Source organism: Coenobita brevimanus, chromosome 78 (assembly GCF_032717465.1).
Source record: "Coenobita brevimanus isolate Jiangsu-jjx chromosome 78, ASM3271746v2, whole genome shotgun sequence".
Taxonomy (NCBI): Eukaryota; Metazoa; Arthropoda; class Malacostraca; order Decapoda; family Coenobitidae; genus Coenobita; species Coenobita brevimanus.
The window spans coordinates 25,942,824-25,967,403 of record NC_137031.1 but is presented as its reverse complement, the minus strand read 5'-3'; the positions used below and the strand labels follow the sequence as shown (position 1 = coordinate 25,967,403).

At 41.1% G+C, this 24,580-nt stretch overlaps 1 protein-coding gene and 1 pseudogene across 1 annotated transcript in view; one reads left to right on the top strand and one right to left on the bottom strand.

The window, feature by feature from the left end:
• Nucleotides 1-14,159, bottom strand: part of LOC145408765 (G-protein coupled receptor moody-like) — a 127,677-nt gene extending 113,518 nt beyond the window's left edge. Inside the window, exon 1 of the mRNA XM_080279417.1 lies at nucleotides 14,112-14,159. Within this exon, the coding sequence (XP_080135543.1) occupies nucleotides 14,112-14,159 (48 nt within the window). The remainder of the gene's footprint in view (nucleotides 1-14,111) is intronic.
• A 52-nt stretch (nucleotides 14,160-14,211) lies between these two features.
• On the top strand, nucleotides 14,212-21,310 carry LOC145408764 (G-protein coupled receptor moody-like; annotated as a pseudogene).
• Nucleotides 21,311-24,580: the final 3,270 nt, after the last annotated feature.

Below are 24,580 nucleotides of genomic sequence, written 5' to 3'. Positions count from 1 at the left end.
GGTACGATGAGTACAGTGTGGAATGTAGTAATGGGTATAGAAATGTGAATCTCCTTCCATCCTAAATGATCTTTGTTCCTTTACCTTATTCACTGGTCTTTGCAGCTTTTCCATATCTACATCGCAGCAATAATTTTAGCATAAAATTTATGGTTTCTTTTGACCATCTGTCTATCTATCTATCTATCGATCGATCGATTTATCTATCTATCTATTGCTCGATCGATCTATCTGTCCACCTATCTATCTGTCTGTCTGTCTCTCTCTCTATCTGTCTATATATATATATATATATATATATATATATATATATATATATATATATATATATATATATATATATTGTTACATAGCCTATGATTTCATCATCCTTTGTGTAATTTTAACGCACAGTATGCTGCATGTTTGATCACGAGCGTGTTCTGCCTCAGTCCCCCCCTTCTACCGTTATAGTAGAGTAAGTCGACATCTCTGTTATACTTTGCGGGATTGTCATCTCTTTGTCCCCATGGCTTCATTTGCGCGTCCTCATTACAAGTTGTATCAAGCTCTCCTGGCCCCTATATAATGAGCTCAGTCTCTGCATCATTGCCACTTAGATCTGCTCCTCATTTTGTTCACATCTCTGTCCTCCCCTGTACAGATATTATTATTGTGAGTGCTCAAGAAGTCTCCAACCATCTAGCAGCTGTGTGTAATTTGAGTATAACTGTTGTTGCATTTTTTCTTGTACTGTATAGCATAAGTTTAATTTGTAGGCTTAGTGAAGTTTTTGTATTTCATGTATGGATCTTTATGTCAGTCATTTTTGATAATAGTTTGTATGTATAATTATTTATCTGGCATTCACTGAGTATTATCTGGTATCTCATTTCATCAGGGCTGACTTAGATAAATTTACTCTTGCTAATTTCGTGTTAATAGAGGCTATTGCAGTTAACCATATATTTAACCTGTTTATTTGCCATTACATTATCCTTATGAGTCCTGAATGTTTTGTTGTTAATTTAAGCATTAAACTTTAACTTGTAATTTTACCTAACTCTTTTGTTTTGAACCTGGAACTTTACGGGACAGTAGTGACTCTTCGTATTCTCACTTAAAGTGTACATTATCTTTCTCTGTTCCGTAACATAAATTTGGCGACCTCATATCAGGATATTATCATAAGGATATTGTTTGATATTTTGTGACTGTGATATATTCATGATGGCTACTATTTCTACACTTGATGAAGCCAAAGATTTTTTGTCAAATGTGCAAACAGTGTGTGATATAGAAAACAGAACAAAGAATGAACTTAAGCTTGTTGCTCAACAATTGGGAATTGCAGTTCACTCTCATCATTCTAAAGATCAAATTGTTGGCATGATTAATAAAAGCTTGTTTAATGTAACTCCTCCAAATGAGCAAACGCAGATTGAATTAGCTAAGTTACAGCTAGCCCTGCAGGAGGCTCGTGTGAAGGAAGCTGAATTTCAAGCACGTGCTAAGGAGGCTGATGTTAAGGAGGCTGAGTTTCACGCACAAGTTGAACTTGCTAGGATTCAGGCAGACCATGAGTATCGCATGAAACAAGGTGGAACTGGATCATCTAGCTCTGATGATTTTGATGTGGCTAAAAATGTTAAACTTGTCCCTCCTTTTAATGAATCTGATTTAACTAAGTATTTTCAGTTGTTTGAGAGGGTAGCTACAGGTTTTAATTGGCCTAAGGAGTATTGGCCAGTACTCCTTCAAACTGTTCTCACCGGTAAAGCTCAAGTAACTTATGCATCTTTGCCTCAGGATCAATGTGATAATTATGATGTAGTTAAGAGCTTGATTCTTAAGGCCTATGAGCTTGTTCCTGAAGCCTATAGAGTAAAATTTAGGACAACTTACAAGCAAGATAAGCAATCCCATGTTGAGTATGCAAAAATCAAAGAAGATTTGTTGGAGCAGTGGTTAAATTCTAAGAATGTGGATTCTGATTTTGACAAATTTAAGCAGATGATTTTGCTGGAGGACTTCAAAAGGTGTATTTATAAAGATGTAAGCCTATATCTTGATGAGAAAAGAATAGATAATTTGTCTGATGCTGCAGTTTTAGCTGATGAGTATGTTCTCACTCACAAGAGATATTCTAGAGAAAAAGGGAAAGCTGAGAGTAAGTACGTTGCCTCTACTCAGAGTACAGGTAACAGGAAAGAGAATAAGGATGATGTTTCTCAGGAAGTAAATACCAGCTTCACCTCTAGATTTCAGAAAAGTAAATGTACTTATTGTAGTAAGCTTGGTCATACTACGGAGAGATGTTTCAGGAGACAGCGTGATGTGAACAAAAAGGAGTCTTTAAATATTCAGTCAATTGGTCTAGTGTCCACTCTTGAGAGTTCCCAGAATTCTTTAACTGAGTTAACTGAACCTGCTTTGAGGGGTAACTTAAATTCTCATGATGGAGCTCCTCTTTTGAGCAGTAACGTGGGTGACACTCTCAAGAATTCATGTGCTAATTTCCTGTCTGATGGTTTTGTCAGTCCTCTGGACAGTAATGACAGGAAATCAGTTCAAATATATCGTGATACAGGTGCTTGCCAATCCCTTATGCTGACCAGTGTTCTAGGCTCTAATGTTAATTCCTCTGATGAAACTGTAATCTTACAAGGTGTAGGGAATAATTACTTCTCTGTTCCTCTGTGCAGAGTGAATTTAGAGTCTGGTTTTGTTAATGGTTCTGTTATGGTTGGGTTGGTTGAGACACTCCCAATGTCAGGTGTAACTTTCTTACTTGGAAATGATATTGGTGGAAGTCAAGTGTGTCCAGCTCCTCAGTTGTCTAGTGAGCCAGTGGCTGCGTCCCAGGATTGTGATGTCCCTGATGTGTTCCCTGCATGTGCTGTCACTAGGGCTAAGTCTAAAGTTACTGGTGATTTAGAGGATAATGATGATGATGATGTTATCCTAGCTGACACTTTTCTTGCTAATTTGGACCACTCACCAGATGAGGCAGTACCCCGTAGTGTTGATAATTTGTCTCGTCAAGAGTTGGTTGAGTTGCAGGTTGCTGACCCTGAATTGAAAGGTCTAGCTAACTCTGCTTGCAGTGAGGAAGAGTCATCCGGTGCTTCTACTTGTTATTATGTAAAGTCAGGAGTACTTATGAGGAAGTGGAGACCCCCAACAGCATCAGCCGACTGTGAATGGGAGGTTGTACATCAAGTTGTCATCCCTCGTGTTTGTAGGCAGGATATCATTAGAGTGGCTCATGATTCCAGTTTGGCAGGACACCTTGGAGTGAGGAAGACTGTGGCACGCATTTTGAAACACTTCTACTGGCCAGGTATCTTCAGGGATGTTTCCTGGTATTGTAAGTCTTGTCACACCTGTCAAGTTGTGGGGAAGTGTAATCAGACCGAAAAGGTTGCACCTCTAGTTCCCATTCCTCCTTTTGAGGCGCCTTTCACCCGTGTGTTGGTGGATATTGTGGGCCCTCTTCCTAAGACTTCTTCAGGATTTTCTTATGTGTTGACCATGATTGATATGGCTACTCGTTATCCTGAAGCCATTCCACTTAGAAACATCTCAGCAAAGAACGTGGTTAAGGAAATGCTAGGGTTCTTCACAAAGTTTGGTCTGCCCAAGGAGGTACAGTCCGACCGGGGAAGTAATTTCATGTCAAATGTTTTCAAGCAGTCTCTGAAAGAGTTGGGCATCTCCCAGATCACGTCTTCAGCTTACCATCCCCAGACCCAAGGAGCGTTGGAGAGATATCATCAAACACTCAAATCGATGCTCAAGAAATACTGTTTGGAACATCAGAAAGACTGGGATAATGGTCTTCCATTCGTTGTGTTTGCTGCAAGAGAATCTCCAAATGAATCACTGGGCTTCTCACCTTTTGAACTACTGTTTGGCCATGAAGTAAGAGGACCCCTTAAGTTACTCAAGGAATGCTGGCTGTCGGAGGAAGATGACGTCAACCTGCTGGAGTATGTGATGAAGTTCAAAGAACGGCTGTCCACTGCTTTACAGCTGGCGAGAGAGAATTTAGGAGCTGCTCAGGAGAAGATGAAGACTTGGTATGATAAGAAGTCCAGGTTACGCCACTTTCAGCCAGGAGATCAGGTTTTGATTCTGCTACCAGTTCATGGGCAACCTCTTCAAGCCAAGTTTAGTGGTCCTTATTTCGTGGAGAAGAAACTCAGTGATGTCAGCTATGTCATCGCCACACCAGATCGTAGAAAGAGCAAGCAACTATGTCACATCAACATGCTAAAGTTATATCACAAGCGGGATGAAAATAATCCAGTCTGCACTGTAGCTGTTCCACCCGAGTCTGCAAGTGAAGCTCTCCCATGCAGTATGAGCCTGAGTGATAGTTTGGGGAAGAATCCTGATATCATGAATGATCTCCAGACTAAGCTTTCTCATCTACCACCCAAGGAAAGGCAGGAGTTTTCGGCATTACTGCAGGAGTACCCGCAAGTGTTCCGTGCCACTCCAGGAAGAACCACTGTGTTGATGCATGATGTCGATGTTGGAGACGCAAAGCCAATTAAATTGCCTCCTTACCGTGTGAACCCAGTGAAAGTTCCTCTCATCCAGAAGGAGCTTGGCTACCTGTTGGACCACAAGATGATTGAGCCCTGTCAGAGCGAGTGGAGTTCTCCTGTCACTCTAGTCCCTCAGCCAGGTGGGTCACAGAGGCTTTGCATCGACTACAGACGTGTTAATCAGATAACTAAAACAGACACTTACCCTCTCCCTCGTGTGGAAGATTGCATAGACAAGATCGGAAAGGCTAGGTACATAAGTAAGTTTGATTTGTTAAAGGGATACTGGCAAGTACCTATGACTGAACGTGCTAGGGAGATCTCATGTTTTGTAACATTAGGAAAGACCTTTGCATGGTCTGTAATGCCTTATACAGATTGTTTTAGAGTAATAAGAAATTTCCTTTGTAAATTTCTTTTTCTTTGTGGGGAGGTGTTACATAGCCTATGATTTCATCATCCTTTGTGTAATTTTAACGCACAGTATGCTGCATGTTTGATCACGAGCGTGTTCTGCCTCAGTCCCCCCCTTCTACCGTTATAGTAGAGTAAGTCGACATCTCTGTTATACTTTGCGGGATTGTCATCTCTTTGTCCCCATGGCTTAATTTGCGCGTCCTCATTACAAGTTGTATCAAGCTCTCCTGGCCCCTATATAATGAGCTCAGTCTCTGCATCATTGCCACTTAGATCTGCTCCTCATTTTGTTCACATCTCTGTCCTCCCCTGTACAGATATTATTATTGTGAGTGCTCAAGAAGTCTCCAACCATCTAGCAGCTGTGTGTAATTTGAGTATAACTGTTGTTGCATTTTTTCTTGTACTGTATAGCATAAGTTTAATTTGTAGGCTTAGTGAAGTTTTTGTTTTCATGTATGGATCTTTATGTCAGTCATTTTTGATAATAGTTTGTATCTGTAATTATTTATCTGGCATTCACTGAGTATTATCTGGTATCTCATTTCATCAGGGCTGACTTAGATAAATTTACTCTTGCTAATTTCGTGTTAATAGAGGCTATTGCAGTTAACCATATATTTAACCTGTTTATTTGCCATTACATTATCCTTATGAGTCCTGAATGTTTTGTTGTTAATTTAAGCATTAAACTTTAACTTGTAATTTTACCTAACTCTTTTGTTTTGAACCTGGAACTTTACGGGACAGTAGTGACTCTTCGTATTCTCACTTAAAGTGTACATTATCTTTCTCTGTTCCGTAACAATATATATATATATATATTTATATATATATATATATATATATATATATATATATATATATATATATATATATATATATATATATATATATGCAGGCTGAGAGAGAGAGAGAGAGAGAGAGAGAGAGAGAGAGAGAGAGAATGAATAAGGAAGAGAGAGTGGTGGGAGTGCGCGTCAAAGAGGAAATGAGAGGTGACTGAAATGGAGAGGGAAAAGGAGAGAGAGAGAGAGAGAGAGAGAGAGAGAGAGAGAGAGAGAGAGAGAGAGAGAGAGAGAGCGGTATACAGCATGCATGGAAGCAGACAGGCATGCGGGCAGACTAGCATTGCAGGCAGACAGACATACGGGCAGACATATAGACAGACATACAGGCAGACAGACATACAGGCGGACAGACAGACAGGCAGACAGACATACAGGCAGACATACAGGCAGACAGACATACAGGCAGACAGGCATACAGGCAGACATACGGGCGGACAGACAGACAAGCAGACATACAGACAAGTAGACAGACATATAGGCAGACAGACTTACACGCAGACAGACATACAGGCAGGCAGACATACAGACACATATATATACAGGCATACATACTCACAGGCAGACAGACATACAGGCAGACAGACATACAGGCAGACATACATTCAGGCAGACATACATTCAGGCAGACAGACATACAGGCAGACAGACATACAGGCAGACAGACAGACAGGCAGACAGACAGACAGGCAGACAGACATACAGGCAGACAGACTTACAGACATACAGATACAGTGAGACGGAGGTATACACGATCAGACAAAAATTGACACAGACAGACAGATAAACAGGTGGATTAACAGATAAAAAATAGGTAAGTCGACAGAAAGATACCGGTATTCTCTCTCTCTCTCTCTCTCTCTTTCTCTCTCTCTCTCTCTCTCTCTCTCTCTCTCTCTCTCTCACTCCAGCAGCCACACAATCATGTTTATATGACATCTTCCTCTGCTGTCTAGGTAATATTTTCTAACATTTATTATCTTCCGCCTTTAGAAGGAGCGATGTTTTTGCATGCCTCTGTGTGTGTGTGTGTGTGTGTGTGTGTGTGTGTGTGTGTGTGTGTGTGTGTGTGTGTGTGTGTGTGTTCCTATTATATCTCATGAACGGCTTGAGCTATCAACATGAAACCTTCAGGGTATCAAGATATGGCCAAAATCTTGGACTTGGCCAACAGCATTTTCTGGCGGGCAATTAGCATTCGGCTCCTGAGTGCTTTTCTTTCATTCTTCTTTATCTTATGGCTTTCAGAGGTCATATTTGTTTCATCTCTCATTTCTACACCGCTTTCTCTCATAAATACTCTTTTCACTTCAGCATATATACAGTATATATATCGCATTAGATACTGAACTTTAAAAAGAAAATGTTAAATCAAAAATTCCTTCTACTTATTGACCCAGATTTTCTTTTTCTTTTTTTTTTTTAGCTCTTTTCACGTAGCTCACTGGCAGAAAAAGACAATGTTACGGCTCTCTTTCCTTTCCATAGCACATCTTCGTGACAAGCAACGTCGTCTGGTATTAATCTTTTTGCGACACCTAAGCAATCAAGTTGGGATGATAAACTTAGGCCAGTATAATGCGACAGGAGTATAGATTATGGTGCTAGTCACGAAGAAGTGCTATGGAACGGATGTAGAGCCATGATACTGTCTTCTTCTGGCTCTGAGCTGATAAGAGATAAAAAAAACTGAATATTATATCAGGAAAAACTGCTATGGAAAGATTATAGAGCCGTAGTATTACCTTCTTTTGCCAATTATCCACACCAAATTAGCCGTAAAATGAAAGGTTAATGATCAGTAGTCACGAAGAAGTGCTATGGAACGGATTAGAGCCATGGTGTTGTGGCTCATTTATGTTCACGAAGTGCTATGGAAAGGAGTCGTAGTGATGTGAAAAATCGACCTAGTCACGAAGAAGTGCTATGGAAAGGATATAGAGCCGTTGTAATGTGAATGATATATAGTCACGAAGAACTACAGTGGAAAGGATGTAGAGCCGTAGTGATGTGAATGATACATAGTCACGAAGAAGAGCTATAGAAAGGAGTCGTAGTGATATTAATGATCTGTAGTCACGAAGAAGTGCTATAGGAAGGATTAGAGCCATAGTGTTGTGAATTATTTATAGTCACGAAGAAATGCTATGGACAGGTACATAGAGCTGTAGTTATGTGAATGCTCTATATTCACGAAGAAGTGACATATTACATGGAGCTCTAACAAAGAGACTGACTCGAATATGATGCTAGTCACGAAGAATGTAATGTAGAGCCGAAGTTTTACTCTGCCACTGACCTTCGTAAAACAGGCTTCAAAATGACAGCAGTATTAAGGAGATTAAGGTGGATGGCTTTGCTTGCTAACATCCTTGTGTCTTCCTTTATTAAAACAAGAAAAAAAACATAGTACTGTGCTTGGATGTAAGAGCGTCATGCCACCTAGGTTAATGCCTTTGGTGTGTTATGGTGTGGTGTGGTGCGGTGTGGTTTGAGAATGTGGTGTGGTGTGGTGTGGTGTGGTGTGGTGTGGTGTGGTGTGGGTTGTGTGGTGTGGTGTGGTGTGGTGCAGTGTGGAATGGTGTGGTTTGAGAGGGTGTTGTGGTGTTTTGTGGTGTGTTGTGTGCGTTGTGGTTTGAGAGGGTGGTACGGTATGGTTCGGTATGGTGTGGAATGGTGCGGTGTGATTTGAGAGGGTGGTGTGGTGTGGTGTGGTGTGTGGTTTGGTTTGGTGTGGGTTGTGTGATGTGTGGTATGATGTGGTGTGGTGTGGTCTGAGAGGGAGGTGTTGTTTGGTGCGGTGTGGTGGGGTGTGATGTGAGCGGGTGGTGTGGTATGGTGTGAGAGGCTGATGCAGTTTGGTATGAGAGACTAGTGTATTGTGGTGTGGCTTCCCCAAATTAGCTAAAATCTTCGGATGTGAAACTCCCCGCGTCCGAAACTTGTCAGTGAGAGACAGACGGACAGACCCGGTCCTAGAGATATTCCTGCGTCTATCAGGAAAAAACTACGCCATGGTAATATTATTCTCTATTTGCCTCCCCTTCCTCATTAATAATAATAATAATAGTAGTAGTGGTAGTAGTCGTAGTAGTAGTAGTAGTAGTAGTAGTAGTGGTAGTAGTAGTAGTAGTAGTAGTAACAGTAGTAGTAGTATTGATAGTAGTAGTAGTAGTAGTAGTAGCAGTAGCTGTAGCAGGAGTAGTAATGGTGGTAGCAGCAGCAGTAGTGGTGGCAGTAGTAGCAACGGTGTAGTAGTAGTAGTAGTACTATAGTCTATCTAATTGAACTGTGCACCTGAGATGTATGGGGCAAGTAGGGTGTGTTTGTTTCGCGTCTGCTGATTGGCCGCCGGTGATGTCATTGAAATAAATGCAGACATGCATTGTAATGCAACATGCGGACGTAGGTGTACACCGTGGATGGATAATGTAGTACAATATGCGGACGTAGGTGTACACCATGGGTGGATAATTTACTTCAACCGTCATTCATTGTTTCATAAAACTTTATAATCAACTTTAATTTTCTTTGACAGCAGTAAACTTTTTAAGCTATTTTTGACCTCTTTAGTATTGGAAATTTTTCCATATTTAAACTGGCTGCTTATATTGCAAGGAATTTACAAATATATATATATATATATATATATATATATATATATATATATATATATATATATATGTATATATATATATATATATATATATATATATATATATATATATATATATATATATATATATATGTATATAGTATACGTGTGTGTGTGTGTGTGTGTGTGTTAAAATAAGAAGAGCTGTAGATTTACCTCATCGGCGGCCAATCAGCAGCAGTGAATCAAACACTCCCTACTCGCCTCACACACCTCAGCTGCACAGGTCAATCAAATAGGGTATACTGAAGTAGTAGTAGTAATAATAATAATCCATCATCCAATCCTATGTCGTCCCATGAGGAACGTAGGAGACCAGAAATAGGCAAGTTGGTCCTGACCTTTAAGATGAGTGACCAGCCTCACTCATCCCTGAGTGGCATTACGTGAGCAATAAACCCCAACCACCCCTTGGATATAAACCTTCACCGGCTCAGTCCGATTGGAGTGCCTTAATTACCCACTAAACCATCAGGCCCCATAATTTGGTGTTATGGTTACCACCCAGCATGGTAAATTCTTTCCTAGTGTATAGGAAACCGTTTGGCTTGTCACTCAGTGTAGAGTCATACACAGGCAGAAGGAAAAGGAAAGAGTGAAGGAAAGAAAGCCAGAAGAGGGAGTGTAAAAGAAGGAAGAGGAAAGAATGAAGGGATAATAAAAATAATAATAGTAATAATAATAATATTAATAATAATAATAATAATAATAATAATAACGATGATGATGATGATGATGATGATGAGAATAATAATAACAATAATAATAATAATAATAATAATAATTATTATTATTATTATTATTATTATAATTATAATTAAAATAATTTAGTAGACAAATATATCTAATATATAAGCTGTGGCAAGAAAACTTAGCTTTCCGTAAAACTTACGTGCCTTGCTTATAATTTTTCTGCATTAAATTAACTCCAGCTTTTGTGTCCACAAGCTTTATTAGTTAAAATAGAAGAAAAGGTCGCTGGGAGGATTTTTTTTTTTCCAGAGGTGTGTGTGTGTGTGTGTGTGTGTGTGTGTGTGTGTGTGTGTGTGTGTGTGTGTGTGTGTGTGTGTGTGTGTGTGTGTGTGTGTGTGTGTGTGTGTGTGTGTGTGTGTGTGTGTGTGTGTGTGTGTGTGTGTGTGTGTGTGTGTGTGTGTGTGTGTGTGTGTGTGTATGTGTGTGTGTGTGTGTGTGTGAACGACTGGGTAAGGGGTGGGAGGAGGTGAGTCAAAAGAAATAGAAAAGAAGGGAAGGGAGTGGAAGGGGTAGGGAAGGGGAACTGCAAGGGGAAGGGGAAAGGGAAGGGGGAGTAAAAGGGGAGGGGAATGGAGAAGTAGAACCATTTATTACCGTCAGCCTTAGAGTTCCCTCGGGTACTACCTCTGTCTCCCTAACCATCACCCCATATTCTTTCCTCCACACTCTTCTGTTTTTCTTCTTCCTTTTCTCTCTCTCTCTCTCTCTCTCTCTCTCTCTCTCTCTCCTTTCCCACACCCTTCTCATCCCTACGCTTCTTTTCCTTCTTTGCTTCCTTCTTCTTCCTCATTCTTCCCCTCCTTCTTCACCTCCTCTGCCCCTCTTATTTCTTCCCTCCACATTCTTTCATTCCTCCCTTCCTTCCTTTTCCTTTCAACACCCTTTTCATTTTTTCTTTCCCAATTTCCTTTCTGTTACTTTCCTCCCTACCTCCCTCCTTCAACATTTATATCCTTGGCATTTTGTAATTCTCATCTCCCTTTCTTGTCCACCCTCTTTTCTCCCTCCGTCCTTCCCTTGTCTAATTTCCTCTCTCTACCTCCCTTCCTCCCTCACCATAGTCTCTTCCACTTCGTCTCTCTGCTTACCTTGTCTCATATCTCTCTCTTCCCTCCTTCCCTCCACCACCCCTCATATCATTGCCCCCTCATCAGCCGAGGAGGAGAAGAAGAAGAAGAAGAAGATGATGATGATGATGATGATGAAGGGCAAGAAAAACTAGGAGAACAAGAATATGAGGAGGAAGAGGAAGAAGAAGAAGAAGAAAAAGAAAAGAAGAAGAAGAAAAAGAAGAAGAAGAAGAAGATGATGATAATGATGATGATGATGATGATGAAGAGCAAGAAAAACTAGAAGAACAAGAATATGAGTAAGAAGAAGAAGAAGAAAAAGAAGAAGAACAACAACAACAAGAACAACAACAACAAAATAAAGAACAAGAGAGACTACAAGAAGAATAACATGAACAAGAAGAAGAAGAACAACAACAACAAGATAAAGAACAAGAGAGACTACAAGAAGGAGAAGAAGAAGAAGAACAACAACAACAACAAGAGCTGGAAGAAGAAAAGAAGAGGGAGAGAAGGACTAAGACGAGGTGGGGGAAGAGGAGGAGAAAGAAAGGGGAGAGGGAGGAAGAAAAATGAATACTTATGAAATCCTGAAAAAAAAAATGGAAATAGTAATTTTTAGGTGACTCTACACTGAATGACTTGTTTGAAGTGCCTTTGGAAATGCCGTAACACCTTTTCCTTAGCGATTTACTTTGGCCTTTACACCTTAGAATCCTGTTGCATGTTGATAGTGGAAAATATGTTGAAATGATATTCAATAAACAACAATAGCTTAATAAAACATAATACCAACACTAACATGATACACATCAATAAGATAACAACAACGGCAATAACAACATAACATCAACATAACAACATAATATAAATAACATAATATCAGTAACACAGCATAACATCAATAACATAACATCAACAACACAGCATAACATCAATAACATAATTAACAACATTACCCTAGCTACAAGGGAATGGTCGGAGGTAAGCTGTAATATAAATCAGTAAGGAATAGGAGTTACGTTGCCTCTCCTGTGTCACTTACTATACATTACGGCTGTGTCTGTACATCAACAAGTCTTGGATCATTAGACTAAGCTTTCAGGTCCTTTTAAGAGGCCTCGTAACCCCTCTTCCTTAGCGATTTATTTTCCGCATTACACCTTAACTTTCGTTACTCATGTCATGTTACCCCTTTCAGTTCAATGACATATTTGATACTTCATTCTTTTTAACTAATAACAAGCAAATGATAAGCAAAGGGAGGATTTTTGCACTGGAGGGTTTGCATTTAGACCCGTACCCTCGTTGGTTAAGGGAGTTTCCTAACACCGGTTCCGAAGCGATTTATTTTGCCTTTTACACCGTGGCGTCCTGCTTGGTGTTGCATTATTTCTCCTAACATCACCGTACTCTGTATAAATAACGTATAAAACTGTATTAGCCATGCCCATCCAAAAATAAACCTCTAAGGGAAAGGTGTTAGCTTCTTTAATCGCCGAGAATACGAGCTCTAGGGTAAGGAAGCTCCGTAACCCCTCATCCTTAATGATTTAGATTTGGGATGTGGTTGGGTATTATCCTTTCGTAGGTTATTTATACAGAGTATGGCAATATTGGAAGGATTTATGTAACAAAAAAGCAACAGTAAGGCATAACTGGGTGTGTCAATTCTGGCAAAATCAATATCTTTAAAATTACTAGTCACCAAATGGTAGATTTTTATCTGGATAACAATATACTGTATGTTTGAGTTTTGTCTCGCAAGTAATTTACCCTCTTCGGTATTGTGTTGAAATTTTGCTATAAAAAAAAAAAAAAAAAAAAAAAACGTAAATTTACACACATTACGAAAATATTGATCATGGCATGGTGGGTTAATTGTCCAGGAAGGAGGATAATGCTGTATTTAATACCATAAATGTTTAGTGCTACTGAGACAGAACCTAAATATTTTTTTTTTGTAAGGCCATTTTTCTTTTTTCAGTGTCACTGTAGACTGGCAAGTCAAACCTCTCACTGCACAGCACTGAGATCCACTGTCGCTGTTGTGCAGTTGTGTAAACATTGATAAAGAGTTGCAGATCTGTATTGTACGGGAAGTCTTTAATGGCCTCTGAATTTCTATCACTGTCATAGCTGTTCAGCTTTCAACACAAATGTCTCAGATAAAGACAAGCTTTCAAGTTTGGACTCATCTGCACCACCTGGACGGGTCAGGGAGAGAGCTTCCTGTAGCGAGTTACCAAATGTCAGAGATATCCGTTATGGGCTGTATTTCAGGGAGACTAGAGACCAAATTATGTGGAACATCAACAGCGACCAACTTGTCACTGACCTTATGACAACATTGCTTACTAGATGGAGCAGAGCAAATCGTGATTTTTGTGGGTAAGTCATAAACAGCCATGTCAGGATCAGAGCTAAGTTGAAAACCATATGGGAACAGGTTAACAAGGTGTCTGCAGGCAGAGCAGAACCAGAGGAAAAAGACAGGTTTAGGAGAAGCTTGAAAGATTGATGGACATACCTGCAAATGTTATATCAAGTTCGGATACTGGTTGCAACTCTGCCTGTACCAGTGGAGTACATATAGATAGTCGCTGAAGTAGATAGAAAGATTTCAGTGACAGATATGGATATCTAAACATAATCTCAAAGAAAATAATATGAAGAATCTGTGGATGGTTGTCGAGTTTTGTCTTAGGGTGTATATGTTAAACTGGTTCAAAATAAAGATCAACAGCAAATGGACACAAAGACCAAGGCATCCTTGCTCTCGAACCATACTGACTGGACTTTAGGAACCCTAGAAGTCCCCCCCCCCACTTACCTGTTGTCTGACAACATTACAGGTCAAGGAATTTGTGGAGAAACCCATGGTTGTTCCTGACTGGCCTTCACACACCCAGTCAGTGGAGAGATGTGTGAAGATGACAACTGAAGCTGCTGCCCATGTTTATGGTCAGGACAGAAGAGATCACTATAGCAGTGGTCAGATGGTCAGCCGAGAACTCAGGTGCAAAAATAAAAGCAAGAATGGCGTGATGTCTTTGGTTAATTTTGTAAAATTGTGTTGAATATAATATATTCAACACAGCTTTACAAAAGCATCAAAGAATTACCACTTCATACTTTATATAAAGTGGCAATTTCTTGATGCTTTCAGTTCAGTGTTATAGTTTTATTGTTAATATCCCCAACTGTAAGTAATACTGACACATTTCAACACAAAACTGAAGTAGATAAGGCTTGCTTAATCTACATTTTGTAGACTGATTTGAATTCCCAGTACAAAAATGCAACATTTTATTACTACTAGTTCTGGGAAATTGAAATTATACAAAATATAATGTTACCCTTCACGAAAGATCCACTGTTGATATACACAGTCTCTTGACTCATATCATCCTTCAGTCAACTGACCAACATGGAGAAACCCATGCAGCAGCCCTTGATATTTATAAAGCTTTTGACAGTGTGGCACCGTTCCCTGCTATCCAAACTCCCTTGTTATGGCCTATCATCTTTTGTTCCTCTGATTTCCTTATATCTCAGCGACAGAAAGATAAGAGCAAAAGTAGATGAAGTATATTACAATTTCCACTTGATTAATGCCTGCATGCCACAAGGATCAGTCCTGGCTCCAACTCTATTCCTAATTCATGTTAATGATCTCCTATCTGTCATCCATAATCCCATTTATTCATATGAAGATGACTCAACACTTCACAGTTCATTTTCATTTAAATACCCATTCACAAAGTTTAATAACTCTAATTCACAACTCAGTACAGCAATCTTCATAAATCAAGACTTATCTAAAATCACTGAATGGGGACAAAACATCACTATCTCATTTAACACTAAGAAAACCAAATATATACAGTTTACTATACGGATATTGCCTGATTACCTTCAGTGCCACTAATATTTTTATCGCTAAAAGTATTGAAATTCTTGGTGTTTCACTCAACAATTCCCTCAGCTGGACGTCTCATGTTAGATCACTTGCTAAAACCACTTCAAAGAAACTTGGATTATTGTACAGTGTCCGTAACTTCTTCACTGACAAGCAGCTGACTATGGTTTATAAGAGTTATGTGCATCCTCAATTGGAATATTGCTCACCCTTGTGAAATGGATGTGGAGAGGTTGCACTAAAACTACTAGACAAAATTCAGAACAAGGCTATTAGAATTACCCTACAAGTAAGAAGGAACGGTGCCTCTTATGCATTATTTTACAGATACTTTTATGGCAAATGGTCAGACGAAGTTGCATCCATTGTGCCACCTCTTCGTGCCTTCCCTCACGCAACACAGGCATTTGGTAGCACTCATGAATAAACTAGCATACTGCCAAATTGCAAAACTACTTCCTATCAAAAGTCTTTTATTCTCCGACTTGCATCTCTTTGGAACTCGTTTCCCCAGAGTGATTTCCCCCCAAATTTCAGCCTGCGACTGTTCAGGTCCAACTGTTACATTTTTTTTTTTTTTTTTAATGGAGGATACCTGTAATCTGGTGTATGGATTTTTTTATTTATTTGTTTGTTTTTCCCTCTATTTTGTTATTGTAATAAAAAATTACACCCCCTACTATAATAAAGAACATAAATCGCTAAGGAAAAATTGTTAGGGAGCTTCTTTAGCCGCTAAGAATAAGAGTCTTGGTCTTCATCAGCCCCTTCACAACCACACACCTCTTCTAATGCTTGCTAACAGCAGGTGAAGGCAGCGAGAATCAAAACTGCAAGAATTTAAAAAGCTTGTACATGATGGGAGTGTACTGGTTTACGTGGACACAGCTTGTATCACTGACATACAAGACGATATTAAGGTGTAATGTACAGAATAAATCGCTAAGGAAGAGGTGTTCCGTGACTCCTAAGTCACTCAGAATATGACCTTCGTTTTCATTACTGTATATATCATGCTTTTTTTGTTTGATGCCAAGGCTTAAAGTTTGAGTGCCGAGGAGAAGAAAAAGAAAAGAAAGAAAAAGAAGGAGGAGGAAGAGGAGGAGGGGGAAAAGGAAGTGGGGGAGGAGGAGGAGACGAAGGAAGAAGAGGAAAAGGACGAGAAGCAGAAGGAGGAGAAGAAGGACAAGAACAAGAAGTAAAAGAAGAAGAAGTAATCTATTGAAAATATTCTATGTTGCCTTACGCCAAAGTCTGGACTGGCATTTAGGTTATTATGGCTTTGTGTCAGAGGGAAAGGGTGAGAGTGAGTGAGGATTACCGAGGAAGGGAGAGAGTGAGGCAGATTGAGGAAGGGAGTGCCAGTGAGGGAGGGTGAGTAAAGTTCTTTCACCTACGAGTGTTCGAGGTTTTCGTCCTTTTTGCAGCTTAATGCACGTAGCTCAGCGATAGACAGACAGTGCTATGGATCTACATCTTTTCCCTATTCTTGACTAGCATCATACTCCAGTGTTCATGTTTTGTTACAAGTCAGAACTGAAGGTGGACAGATGACAGTTTTAGTCCATGATGGAATAAACGGAGAACGTTCACTCGCCCATCTATTACCCACTAATGTTTAATAATATTCAGCTTAATCCTGCATCATCTTTGAACATGCTTGGGGTTTCATTCACTCGGGACTTATCTTGGAAAGATCATATTACATTTCTTGTAAAATCTGCTTCCAAGAGAGTAGGTGTGCTAAGCCGACTCCGTTCCTTCCTTACCCCTGCACAATTGTTGACTTTATACATGGGTTTTGCCTGCCCCTGTGCAGAGTATACCTCTCATGTGTGGGGAGGTTCCCCACATACAGCTCTTTTCAATAGGGTGGAGTCAAAGGCTTTTCGCGTCATTAACTCTCCTCCTCTTACTGACTCCCTTCAACCTCTATCTCTTCGCCGCACTGTTGCATCTTTATCTCTTTTCTATCGCTACTTCAATGGTCACTGCTCCTCTGAACTGTCTGCATGCATCCCTCCACCTCTACGACAGGTGCGTAGTACACGTCATGCAGCAAACTCTCACCCCTTTTCTGTCCAACTCTCTAATGCATGAGTTAACTGTTACTCCTAGTCCTTCATTTATGCAACAGGTCAACTCTGGAACTGTCTCCCTCTGTCTGTATTTCCTGCTAGCTATGATCTCCAGTCTTTCAAACACAGTGTGTCCAGGCATCTCGAAATGATTGGATGTTGAATTTGGCTCTCTCTTGTATTTTGTTTTCCTCTTGGAAGGAACAGTTTGCGGTCTCATGACCTTTGGTTCCCTCTTCCTATCAATGAAAAAAAAAAAAAAAAAAAAAAAACTAATACGCTATATGGCTCTAATGCTGTGTCTCTGTTCAGGTCCACAACACAACCATTGTCTTCATTAACAGCTTGACCCTATCTAGCCTAGTGTTTAGCTCATATTTTCTTCTCGCATTCTCTCTCTCTCTCTCTCTCTGCAGAAACATGAAACTCCTCGGATGTGCTCGCTTCATTTACCGTGTAATATAAGATATGGACGTGTGTTATTTAACAACATTTTTGTAACCGAAGGCCTATTGCACCCGGTTTTTTTACGTATTCTTTAGGTTAACGCATTTTAGGTACATTGATTTAGAATCTGTTGCACTGTAATGCACTGTTTCGGCTAATATGAGTTTACAAACTGACAAACAGAATGGGAATTTTACTAGTGTATAATACTCGTGTGTGTGTGTGTGTGTGTGTGTGTGTGTGTGTGTGTGTGTGTGTGTGTGTGTGTGTGTGTGTGTATCACTCATACTGACTCTATCTCTCTTTTCACCTCTAACTCTTTCTCTCTTTCTGTGTTTACAGGTGCACAACGCCACTGCTGTGTTCATCGTCAACTTAACCCTGTCAGACCTGATGCTGGGAGTGTTCAACCTGCCCCTGGCCGCCTCGCTGTTCGTGCACCGCGCCTGGGTACACACGGGCTTCCTGTGCATGCTGTTCCCCTTCCTTCGCTACGGACTGGTGGCCGTGGCCGTCTTTACCGTCCTGGCCATCACCATCAACAGATACGTCATGATCGCACACCCCAAACTCTATCACAGGTGGGCAAAGGCAGTGGCTGGCACAGCACGCCTCCTAACACCTGCTTCTTAGCGATTTATTTTGTATAATACTCCTTAACTTCCTTTTGCATATGAATATGTGGCACAGGACATCCCTTGGCACCTCTCCCTCACCGATTTATGTGGTATATTGCATGTATGTCATTGTAGTGTCGACACTGTTTGCATTAATAACATATAAGACTAAACTGAGTTGCGATACACTAAACAAACCGCAAAGTGACAAGTGTTTCGATGTCCCTAAAGCCACTGAGAATACATACCTCAAAGTTGTATTCTACTGTATATTGCGTCAGTGAGGGGAAGCATTAAATTTGGGCCATATTTCTATTCCCTTGGGAGATTTCGTGATGCCTCTTGCTTGACGATTTATTTTTACCTTTATAACTTTTTTATATCCCCCTGGACGTTACTGATACATGCCGCAGAAAAGTAAAGTGTAGTACGCATAAGTCGCTAAGAAACAGGTTTTACGGGATATTTCGAAAGCCACTTAAACTACAGCTATCTCAGTTGTATTCTGTGACACGGTAGTAAGGGCAATCCTGGTTCTCCCTCACAGGCAGGATGGCGGAGGGATGAATGAAAGACAGCAGATAAATAAAATGGATTTATATCAGCGTAACAGCATAGATTATTGCTACTGCATACCAAGAGAAAAGGTGAAATTAATGCATCGATACACATACTACCGGAACACTGAGATTGACAGATAGACAGAGAGGCAGACAGAAAGATAGATAGATAAATAGATAGTTTATGTAAAATCACCAGTTTCACAGCATGAAGTAATTAATAATAACCCATCCCATGAAGAAATTTCTCTCTCACTCTCTCTCTCTCTCTCTCTCTCTCTCTCTCTCTCTCTCTATTTCTGTCTGTCTGTCTGTCTGTCTCTCAGTGGGCACAGAAGCGGTGTCAGGTCAATATATTGCACAAACTGTGACGCAACTCAGGCTTAAATGTGATATCAGGGGTCGGTTGAGAGAGAGAGAGAGAGAGAGAGAGAGAGAGAGAGAGAGAGAGAGAGAGAAAGGCGTGTTATATGGTAATTCACACCACCACCATGCACTTGCCGCTCATACTGCTGCAAACCCGTGCTGTATTCTCACAAAAACGGGGCCATTCTCAGAACCTGAATACTAAGTCGTGGTTGCATGTATTTCGATGAGACTCAGTTATGAGATTGGAATATATCTTCTTAGTTACTAGTCAGATCACCACCAAGCCTGTTTACAGTTGTTCTTTAGCTTAGGTTTCCCCAAACGTTAGCTAATGAGTCACACTATCATGAACATGAAATACTATACAAAAAATCCACAGTGGCAGAAGAAAAAGATGTATTTCCAAACGTGTCACACCATCATTACCAACACTACTGCCACTACTGACAACACCCTTATCGTTAGTGCTATGCCATTAATACCACCACTACTTACAACACCCTTACCTATGCCATTATTACCACCACTACTGACAACACCCTTACCTATGCCATTATTACCACCACTACTTACAACACCCTTACCGTCAGTGCTATGCCATTATTACCACCACTACTTACAACACCCTTATCGTTAGTGCTATGCCATTATTACCACCACCACTGACAACACCCTTTCCGTTAGTGCTATGCCATTATTACCACCACTACTGACAACACCCTTACCGTTAGTGCTATGCCATTATTACCACCACTACTGACAACACCCTTACCGTTAGTGCTATGCCATTATTACCACTACTACTGACAACACCCTTACCGTCAGTGCTATGCCATTATTACCACCACTACTGACAACACCCTTACCGTTAGTGCTATGCCATTATTACCACCACTACTGACAACACCCTTACCGTTAGTGCTATGCCATTATTACCACCACTACTGACAACACCCTTACCGTTTCAGGTTGTACACGCGGACGTTATTGGCACTGATGGTGGTATCGACGTGGGTTGGAGCTTTTGGAGCGCTGATGCCCACCGTCTTGAAGATATGGGGGACTTTTGGCTTGGACCCCACCATTGGCTCGTGCGCCATCCTGCCGGATACTGCTGGACGCTCACCGAAAGAATACCTCTTTGTGGTTGCGTTTGTGCTTCCTTGCTTGGCCATCTGTGTCTGCTACGCCAGGATTTTCAGCATCGCGCACTTTGCCGACAAACGAAGCCATTCCCATGGACTGAGCATCATCACCGCCAATAGCAAACCAACTGGCTGCAGAAAGCCGGAGGAAGGGGAAAAGCTGGGTATGGAAGATGAGGGGGATACGGACTTACAGGAGGAGGGTGAGGCAGGGGTGCACACACCAAGCGAGCCTCTGCAGGTAGAAACGCTGGTAAAGCTCTCCTGCAGCACAAACTCCGTCAGGGTGGAGATCCTGGAAGTCGGTGCCACCCCCACCCACCCAGCCAATGGTTACAGGGATGGCAGAGGTCGGTCACCTTCCTCAGCGGTGAGCGCAACTCTGCTCAGGCCTGAGGTCAATGGGCTGTCTGGCCATGCTTTGGTAGAGAGAACGGTGGTGGCCTCCCCCATCAGAATATATCCACCAGGTCCCCCAGATTCACCCGCCTCAGATGGGGCTGATGGGGCGCCCCGGGGCGGAGGCAGTCAAACAAATCAGCAGAGGGAGCGTTTTCACAGTTGCGTGGGACATTTCGCAGGGCTCGGAAGGGATCACTGCTGACTCGGCAGACTGCATTAAGCCCGAAGGACCGGCGATTGCTGAAGATGATTCTGGTGATCTTCCTGTCCTTTGTGGCATGTTACCTGCCCATCACGCTGGTGAAGACGTTCAGCAAGGATGACAACCCTGTGTTGAACATCCTGGGGTTACTATTAGTCTACCTTACCACCTGCATCAACCCCATTATCTATGTGGTCATGTCCTCGGAGTACCGCCAGGCCTACCTTGGTCTCCTTGCCTGCTGCATTGGCCCTGATGCTGTCAATTGCTCCCTGACTAAGATTTCCTGAAGGCGTCCCTTGGCCACCCCCTGTGCCATCCCAGCCCTCAGCAGCCCCAACACCACACCTGCTTAAGCCCTACATCCCACACCTGCACCAGCCTTGCACTCCACACCTGCACCAGCCTTGCATCTCGCACATGCACCAGCCTTGCATCCCAAACCTGCACCATCCTTGCATTCCACACCTGCATCAGCCTTGCATCCCACACCTGCACCAGCCTTGCATCCCACACCCGCATCATCCTTGCATCCCACACCTGCACCACTTGCATCCCAAACTTGCACCATCCTTGCATTCCACACCTGCACCAGCCTTGCATCTCACACCTGCACCAGCCCTGCATCCCACACCTGCTCAAGCCCTGCATCCCACACCTGCGCCATCCTTGCATCCCACACCTGCACCAGCCTTGCATCCCACACTTGCACCACCCTTGCATCCCACACCTGCACAAGCCTTGCATCCCACACCAGCACCAGCCTTGCATCCTACACCTGCCCTTAGAACTTTCCACCTCCATCTTCCTAAGACGCACCAGCTTCCTTCGCCTGGCACCTTCAGCTCTTGCAGGTGTGGCCAGTGAATGAGGCAGGTGTGTTTGCTGGCGGGTGGCACTGGATCCAGATTCACAAACAAACTTACGGTCAATCCCTGTAGCAACCTGGATTTGTCTGTGCATGAAGGGCAAGGATTGGGGGGCAGAATCACGCCTTCTCTATCCTTCTTCCTGCAAAATCAGCTTCCAGTTACAACAGGGAATTAATCGTCAGTTTGTAAGTGAATCTGGCCCTGTTTTTGCCAGGTCTCACTTGAGGCAATATGGAGGTTTTCCGTAAGTGGCTTTGGAGATTAGCAATACCTCTTCCTTTGCGATTTATTTTGAACATTGCACCGCAGTATGCTCTTGTATGTCATTGATACAAATTATCATGATATTAAAAGAAAGACATTGAATAGAAAGTTAAAGTGTACTTTACAAAATAAATATCCATGAAAGGGGTGCTACGTTGTCCACTGTGCCACTTAAAATACGGGCCATATTTTCATTTGACTTTCTAGCACCTCATCCTGTTTTTTTTTTTTTTTTTTTTTTTTTGGCGTGTGGTGTGTTTATATTCTCGTCTGTGATATACAGACTACGTTGTTATTTAGATATTAAAAATAATTCATTAGAGAATATAAAAATGAAATACTGTATGTTAAAGTAAATCGTTAAGAAGAGGTGCTAAAAAAAGATCTTAATTATGTGGAAATAATTATAGCCCCCGGTCTCGCGTTGCTTCCGTCACAACAAAGATAATAGTGCTGATGTTTTTGGAATGACTTTTGTGCCTCTGAGGCCAGAATTGCGTACCGTTTATTATTCATATATATATATATATATATATATATATATATATATATATATATATATATATATATATATATATATATATCCTTTTCCTGGATTTTCATACTCGTATGTCACATTGAGTGACTTTGACTGTCCATGTTTTTTTTTTTGTTTGGTAGGAACAGGTGAGTTTTGCCAGGAAACCAAGTAATTTGGGACATTTTACAGCAAATAGAAAGAAATTGTGATTTCACTAGATACAGTTGCGAAATTGAGTGAAACAACGATATACTACATACGGTAACAAAACAGAAACTTGTTAAAGTACATACAGAAAAATGGAAAACGTTATTTAACTACGTAGCTAAATTGATGCATAGAGTGATTCTATAGCATTATGAAAAAGAAATGGTTGTTTAACTGTAAGCGAAATGGACAGAAACAGTGACTAAACAAAGAAAATATAGACTAACAGATGTACCCCATAACGGACCAGAAACTGACCCTAGACCTCTCTGTGGCACCATCAACGAATTTTATGCATAAGAAAACACAAGAGTAACTACTGTATTTTTGTGACTCCAGTTGAGACGGTTTCCAGGGAGTTGTTGAGTGTTGCTGTAATTGCCTGTTTCCACACGTTTCAAACCATTTTTATCTCCCTGTGGGTTCTACAGACTATATGCAGAAACTAATTTGCACACACACACACACACACACACACACACACACACACACACACACACACAGGGTGTCTTAGGACTTGATGTACTAGCTATGGACGACGATGGTGTCCCTCACAATTCACCCATATTTAACCGTAGCTCTGTAGCGACGGAGAACTGGACCTATGTTGACATAGTCAAAATCAGCATAAGAATTACCTTTTGAAGTTAGTACATCAAATCATGGACACCTTACATATGTAAAAGCAGTGTATACAATTACAGGTTATAGAAGTAGTGCGTGACTTTCCACTTTATGTGAATTATCACATATTGCATGGTAAAAACTCTTCATTAACCATCTCATCTACCGTCGTGCACAGATGTTGCGTATTTTGTCTTGTCTTTAAAATTCTGCCTTTCATCGCAGAAAAACACCTTGCTAGTCATAATCCCTTCAGTTCATCGACGTGTTAGTCAGTCTTGCTGTTGCTACTGCCGGAGTATTTCATTCAGTTTTGGATGACCCGTTAACTGTAAAGGAGTTAATGAAGGCTCTATCAAACCGCTTCACTTCGAGAAGCCTCTCCTAAGCTGAATAAAATCGTCTGGAAATTGTAAGGATAAAAAAGATACGTCATCAAGCTGAAGGGATCAACAATTTTTCTAGGATGTGATGATATAAATAAACTGTTGTTTTCCTTCTTTTTGAGGGTGGGTGTGAAGTTTCAGGGAGTGATATTTAGGAATAATGCAATGAAAATCCTGCTCACTTTCTCATAAGCCAGTATTTGAAGCCTAAGAATGTAACTAAAAAAAAGCTATTTTATTTTGCCCATACATATAGGCCTATATGTACAATATAAATTATAGCTGTTGCCTTTTGCATGAGGGGTCTTTCAAGATTTACATTGCAGTTATACGGTGGTGTGTGGCTATTACACTGCAAAGTTGCCCCATTTTACCAGCTGAAACTGTTAGAGCATGCAGTAAGGTACACTTGTCAAACATGTCGCCCATCCTGCTTTTCTCTCCCTCGGCTCTGATAAGTCTCGTAATTCTGCAGCAGCTGAAAATTATTGCTTTATTTGACCATAAATCAGTGTCATCGATGTCCGTTGCTTCGAATTCAAGGTCATTCCAAAGAAAGGCAGGAGAGGTGACAGGACCTTAGTTGCCGATAGAACTCGTATATGCAAGTTTGCAATCACGATGATATTCAGTCCAGGTCTGAGTTCAGCTAACTGTTAAACATTATATAAGTATTTGGTTACAGGC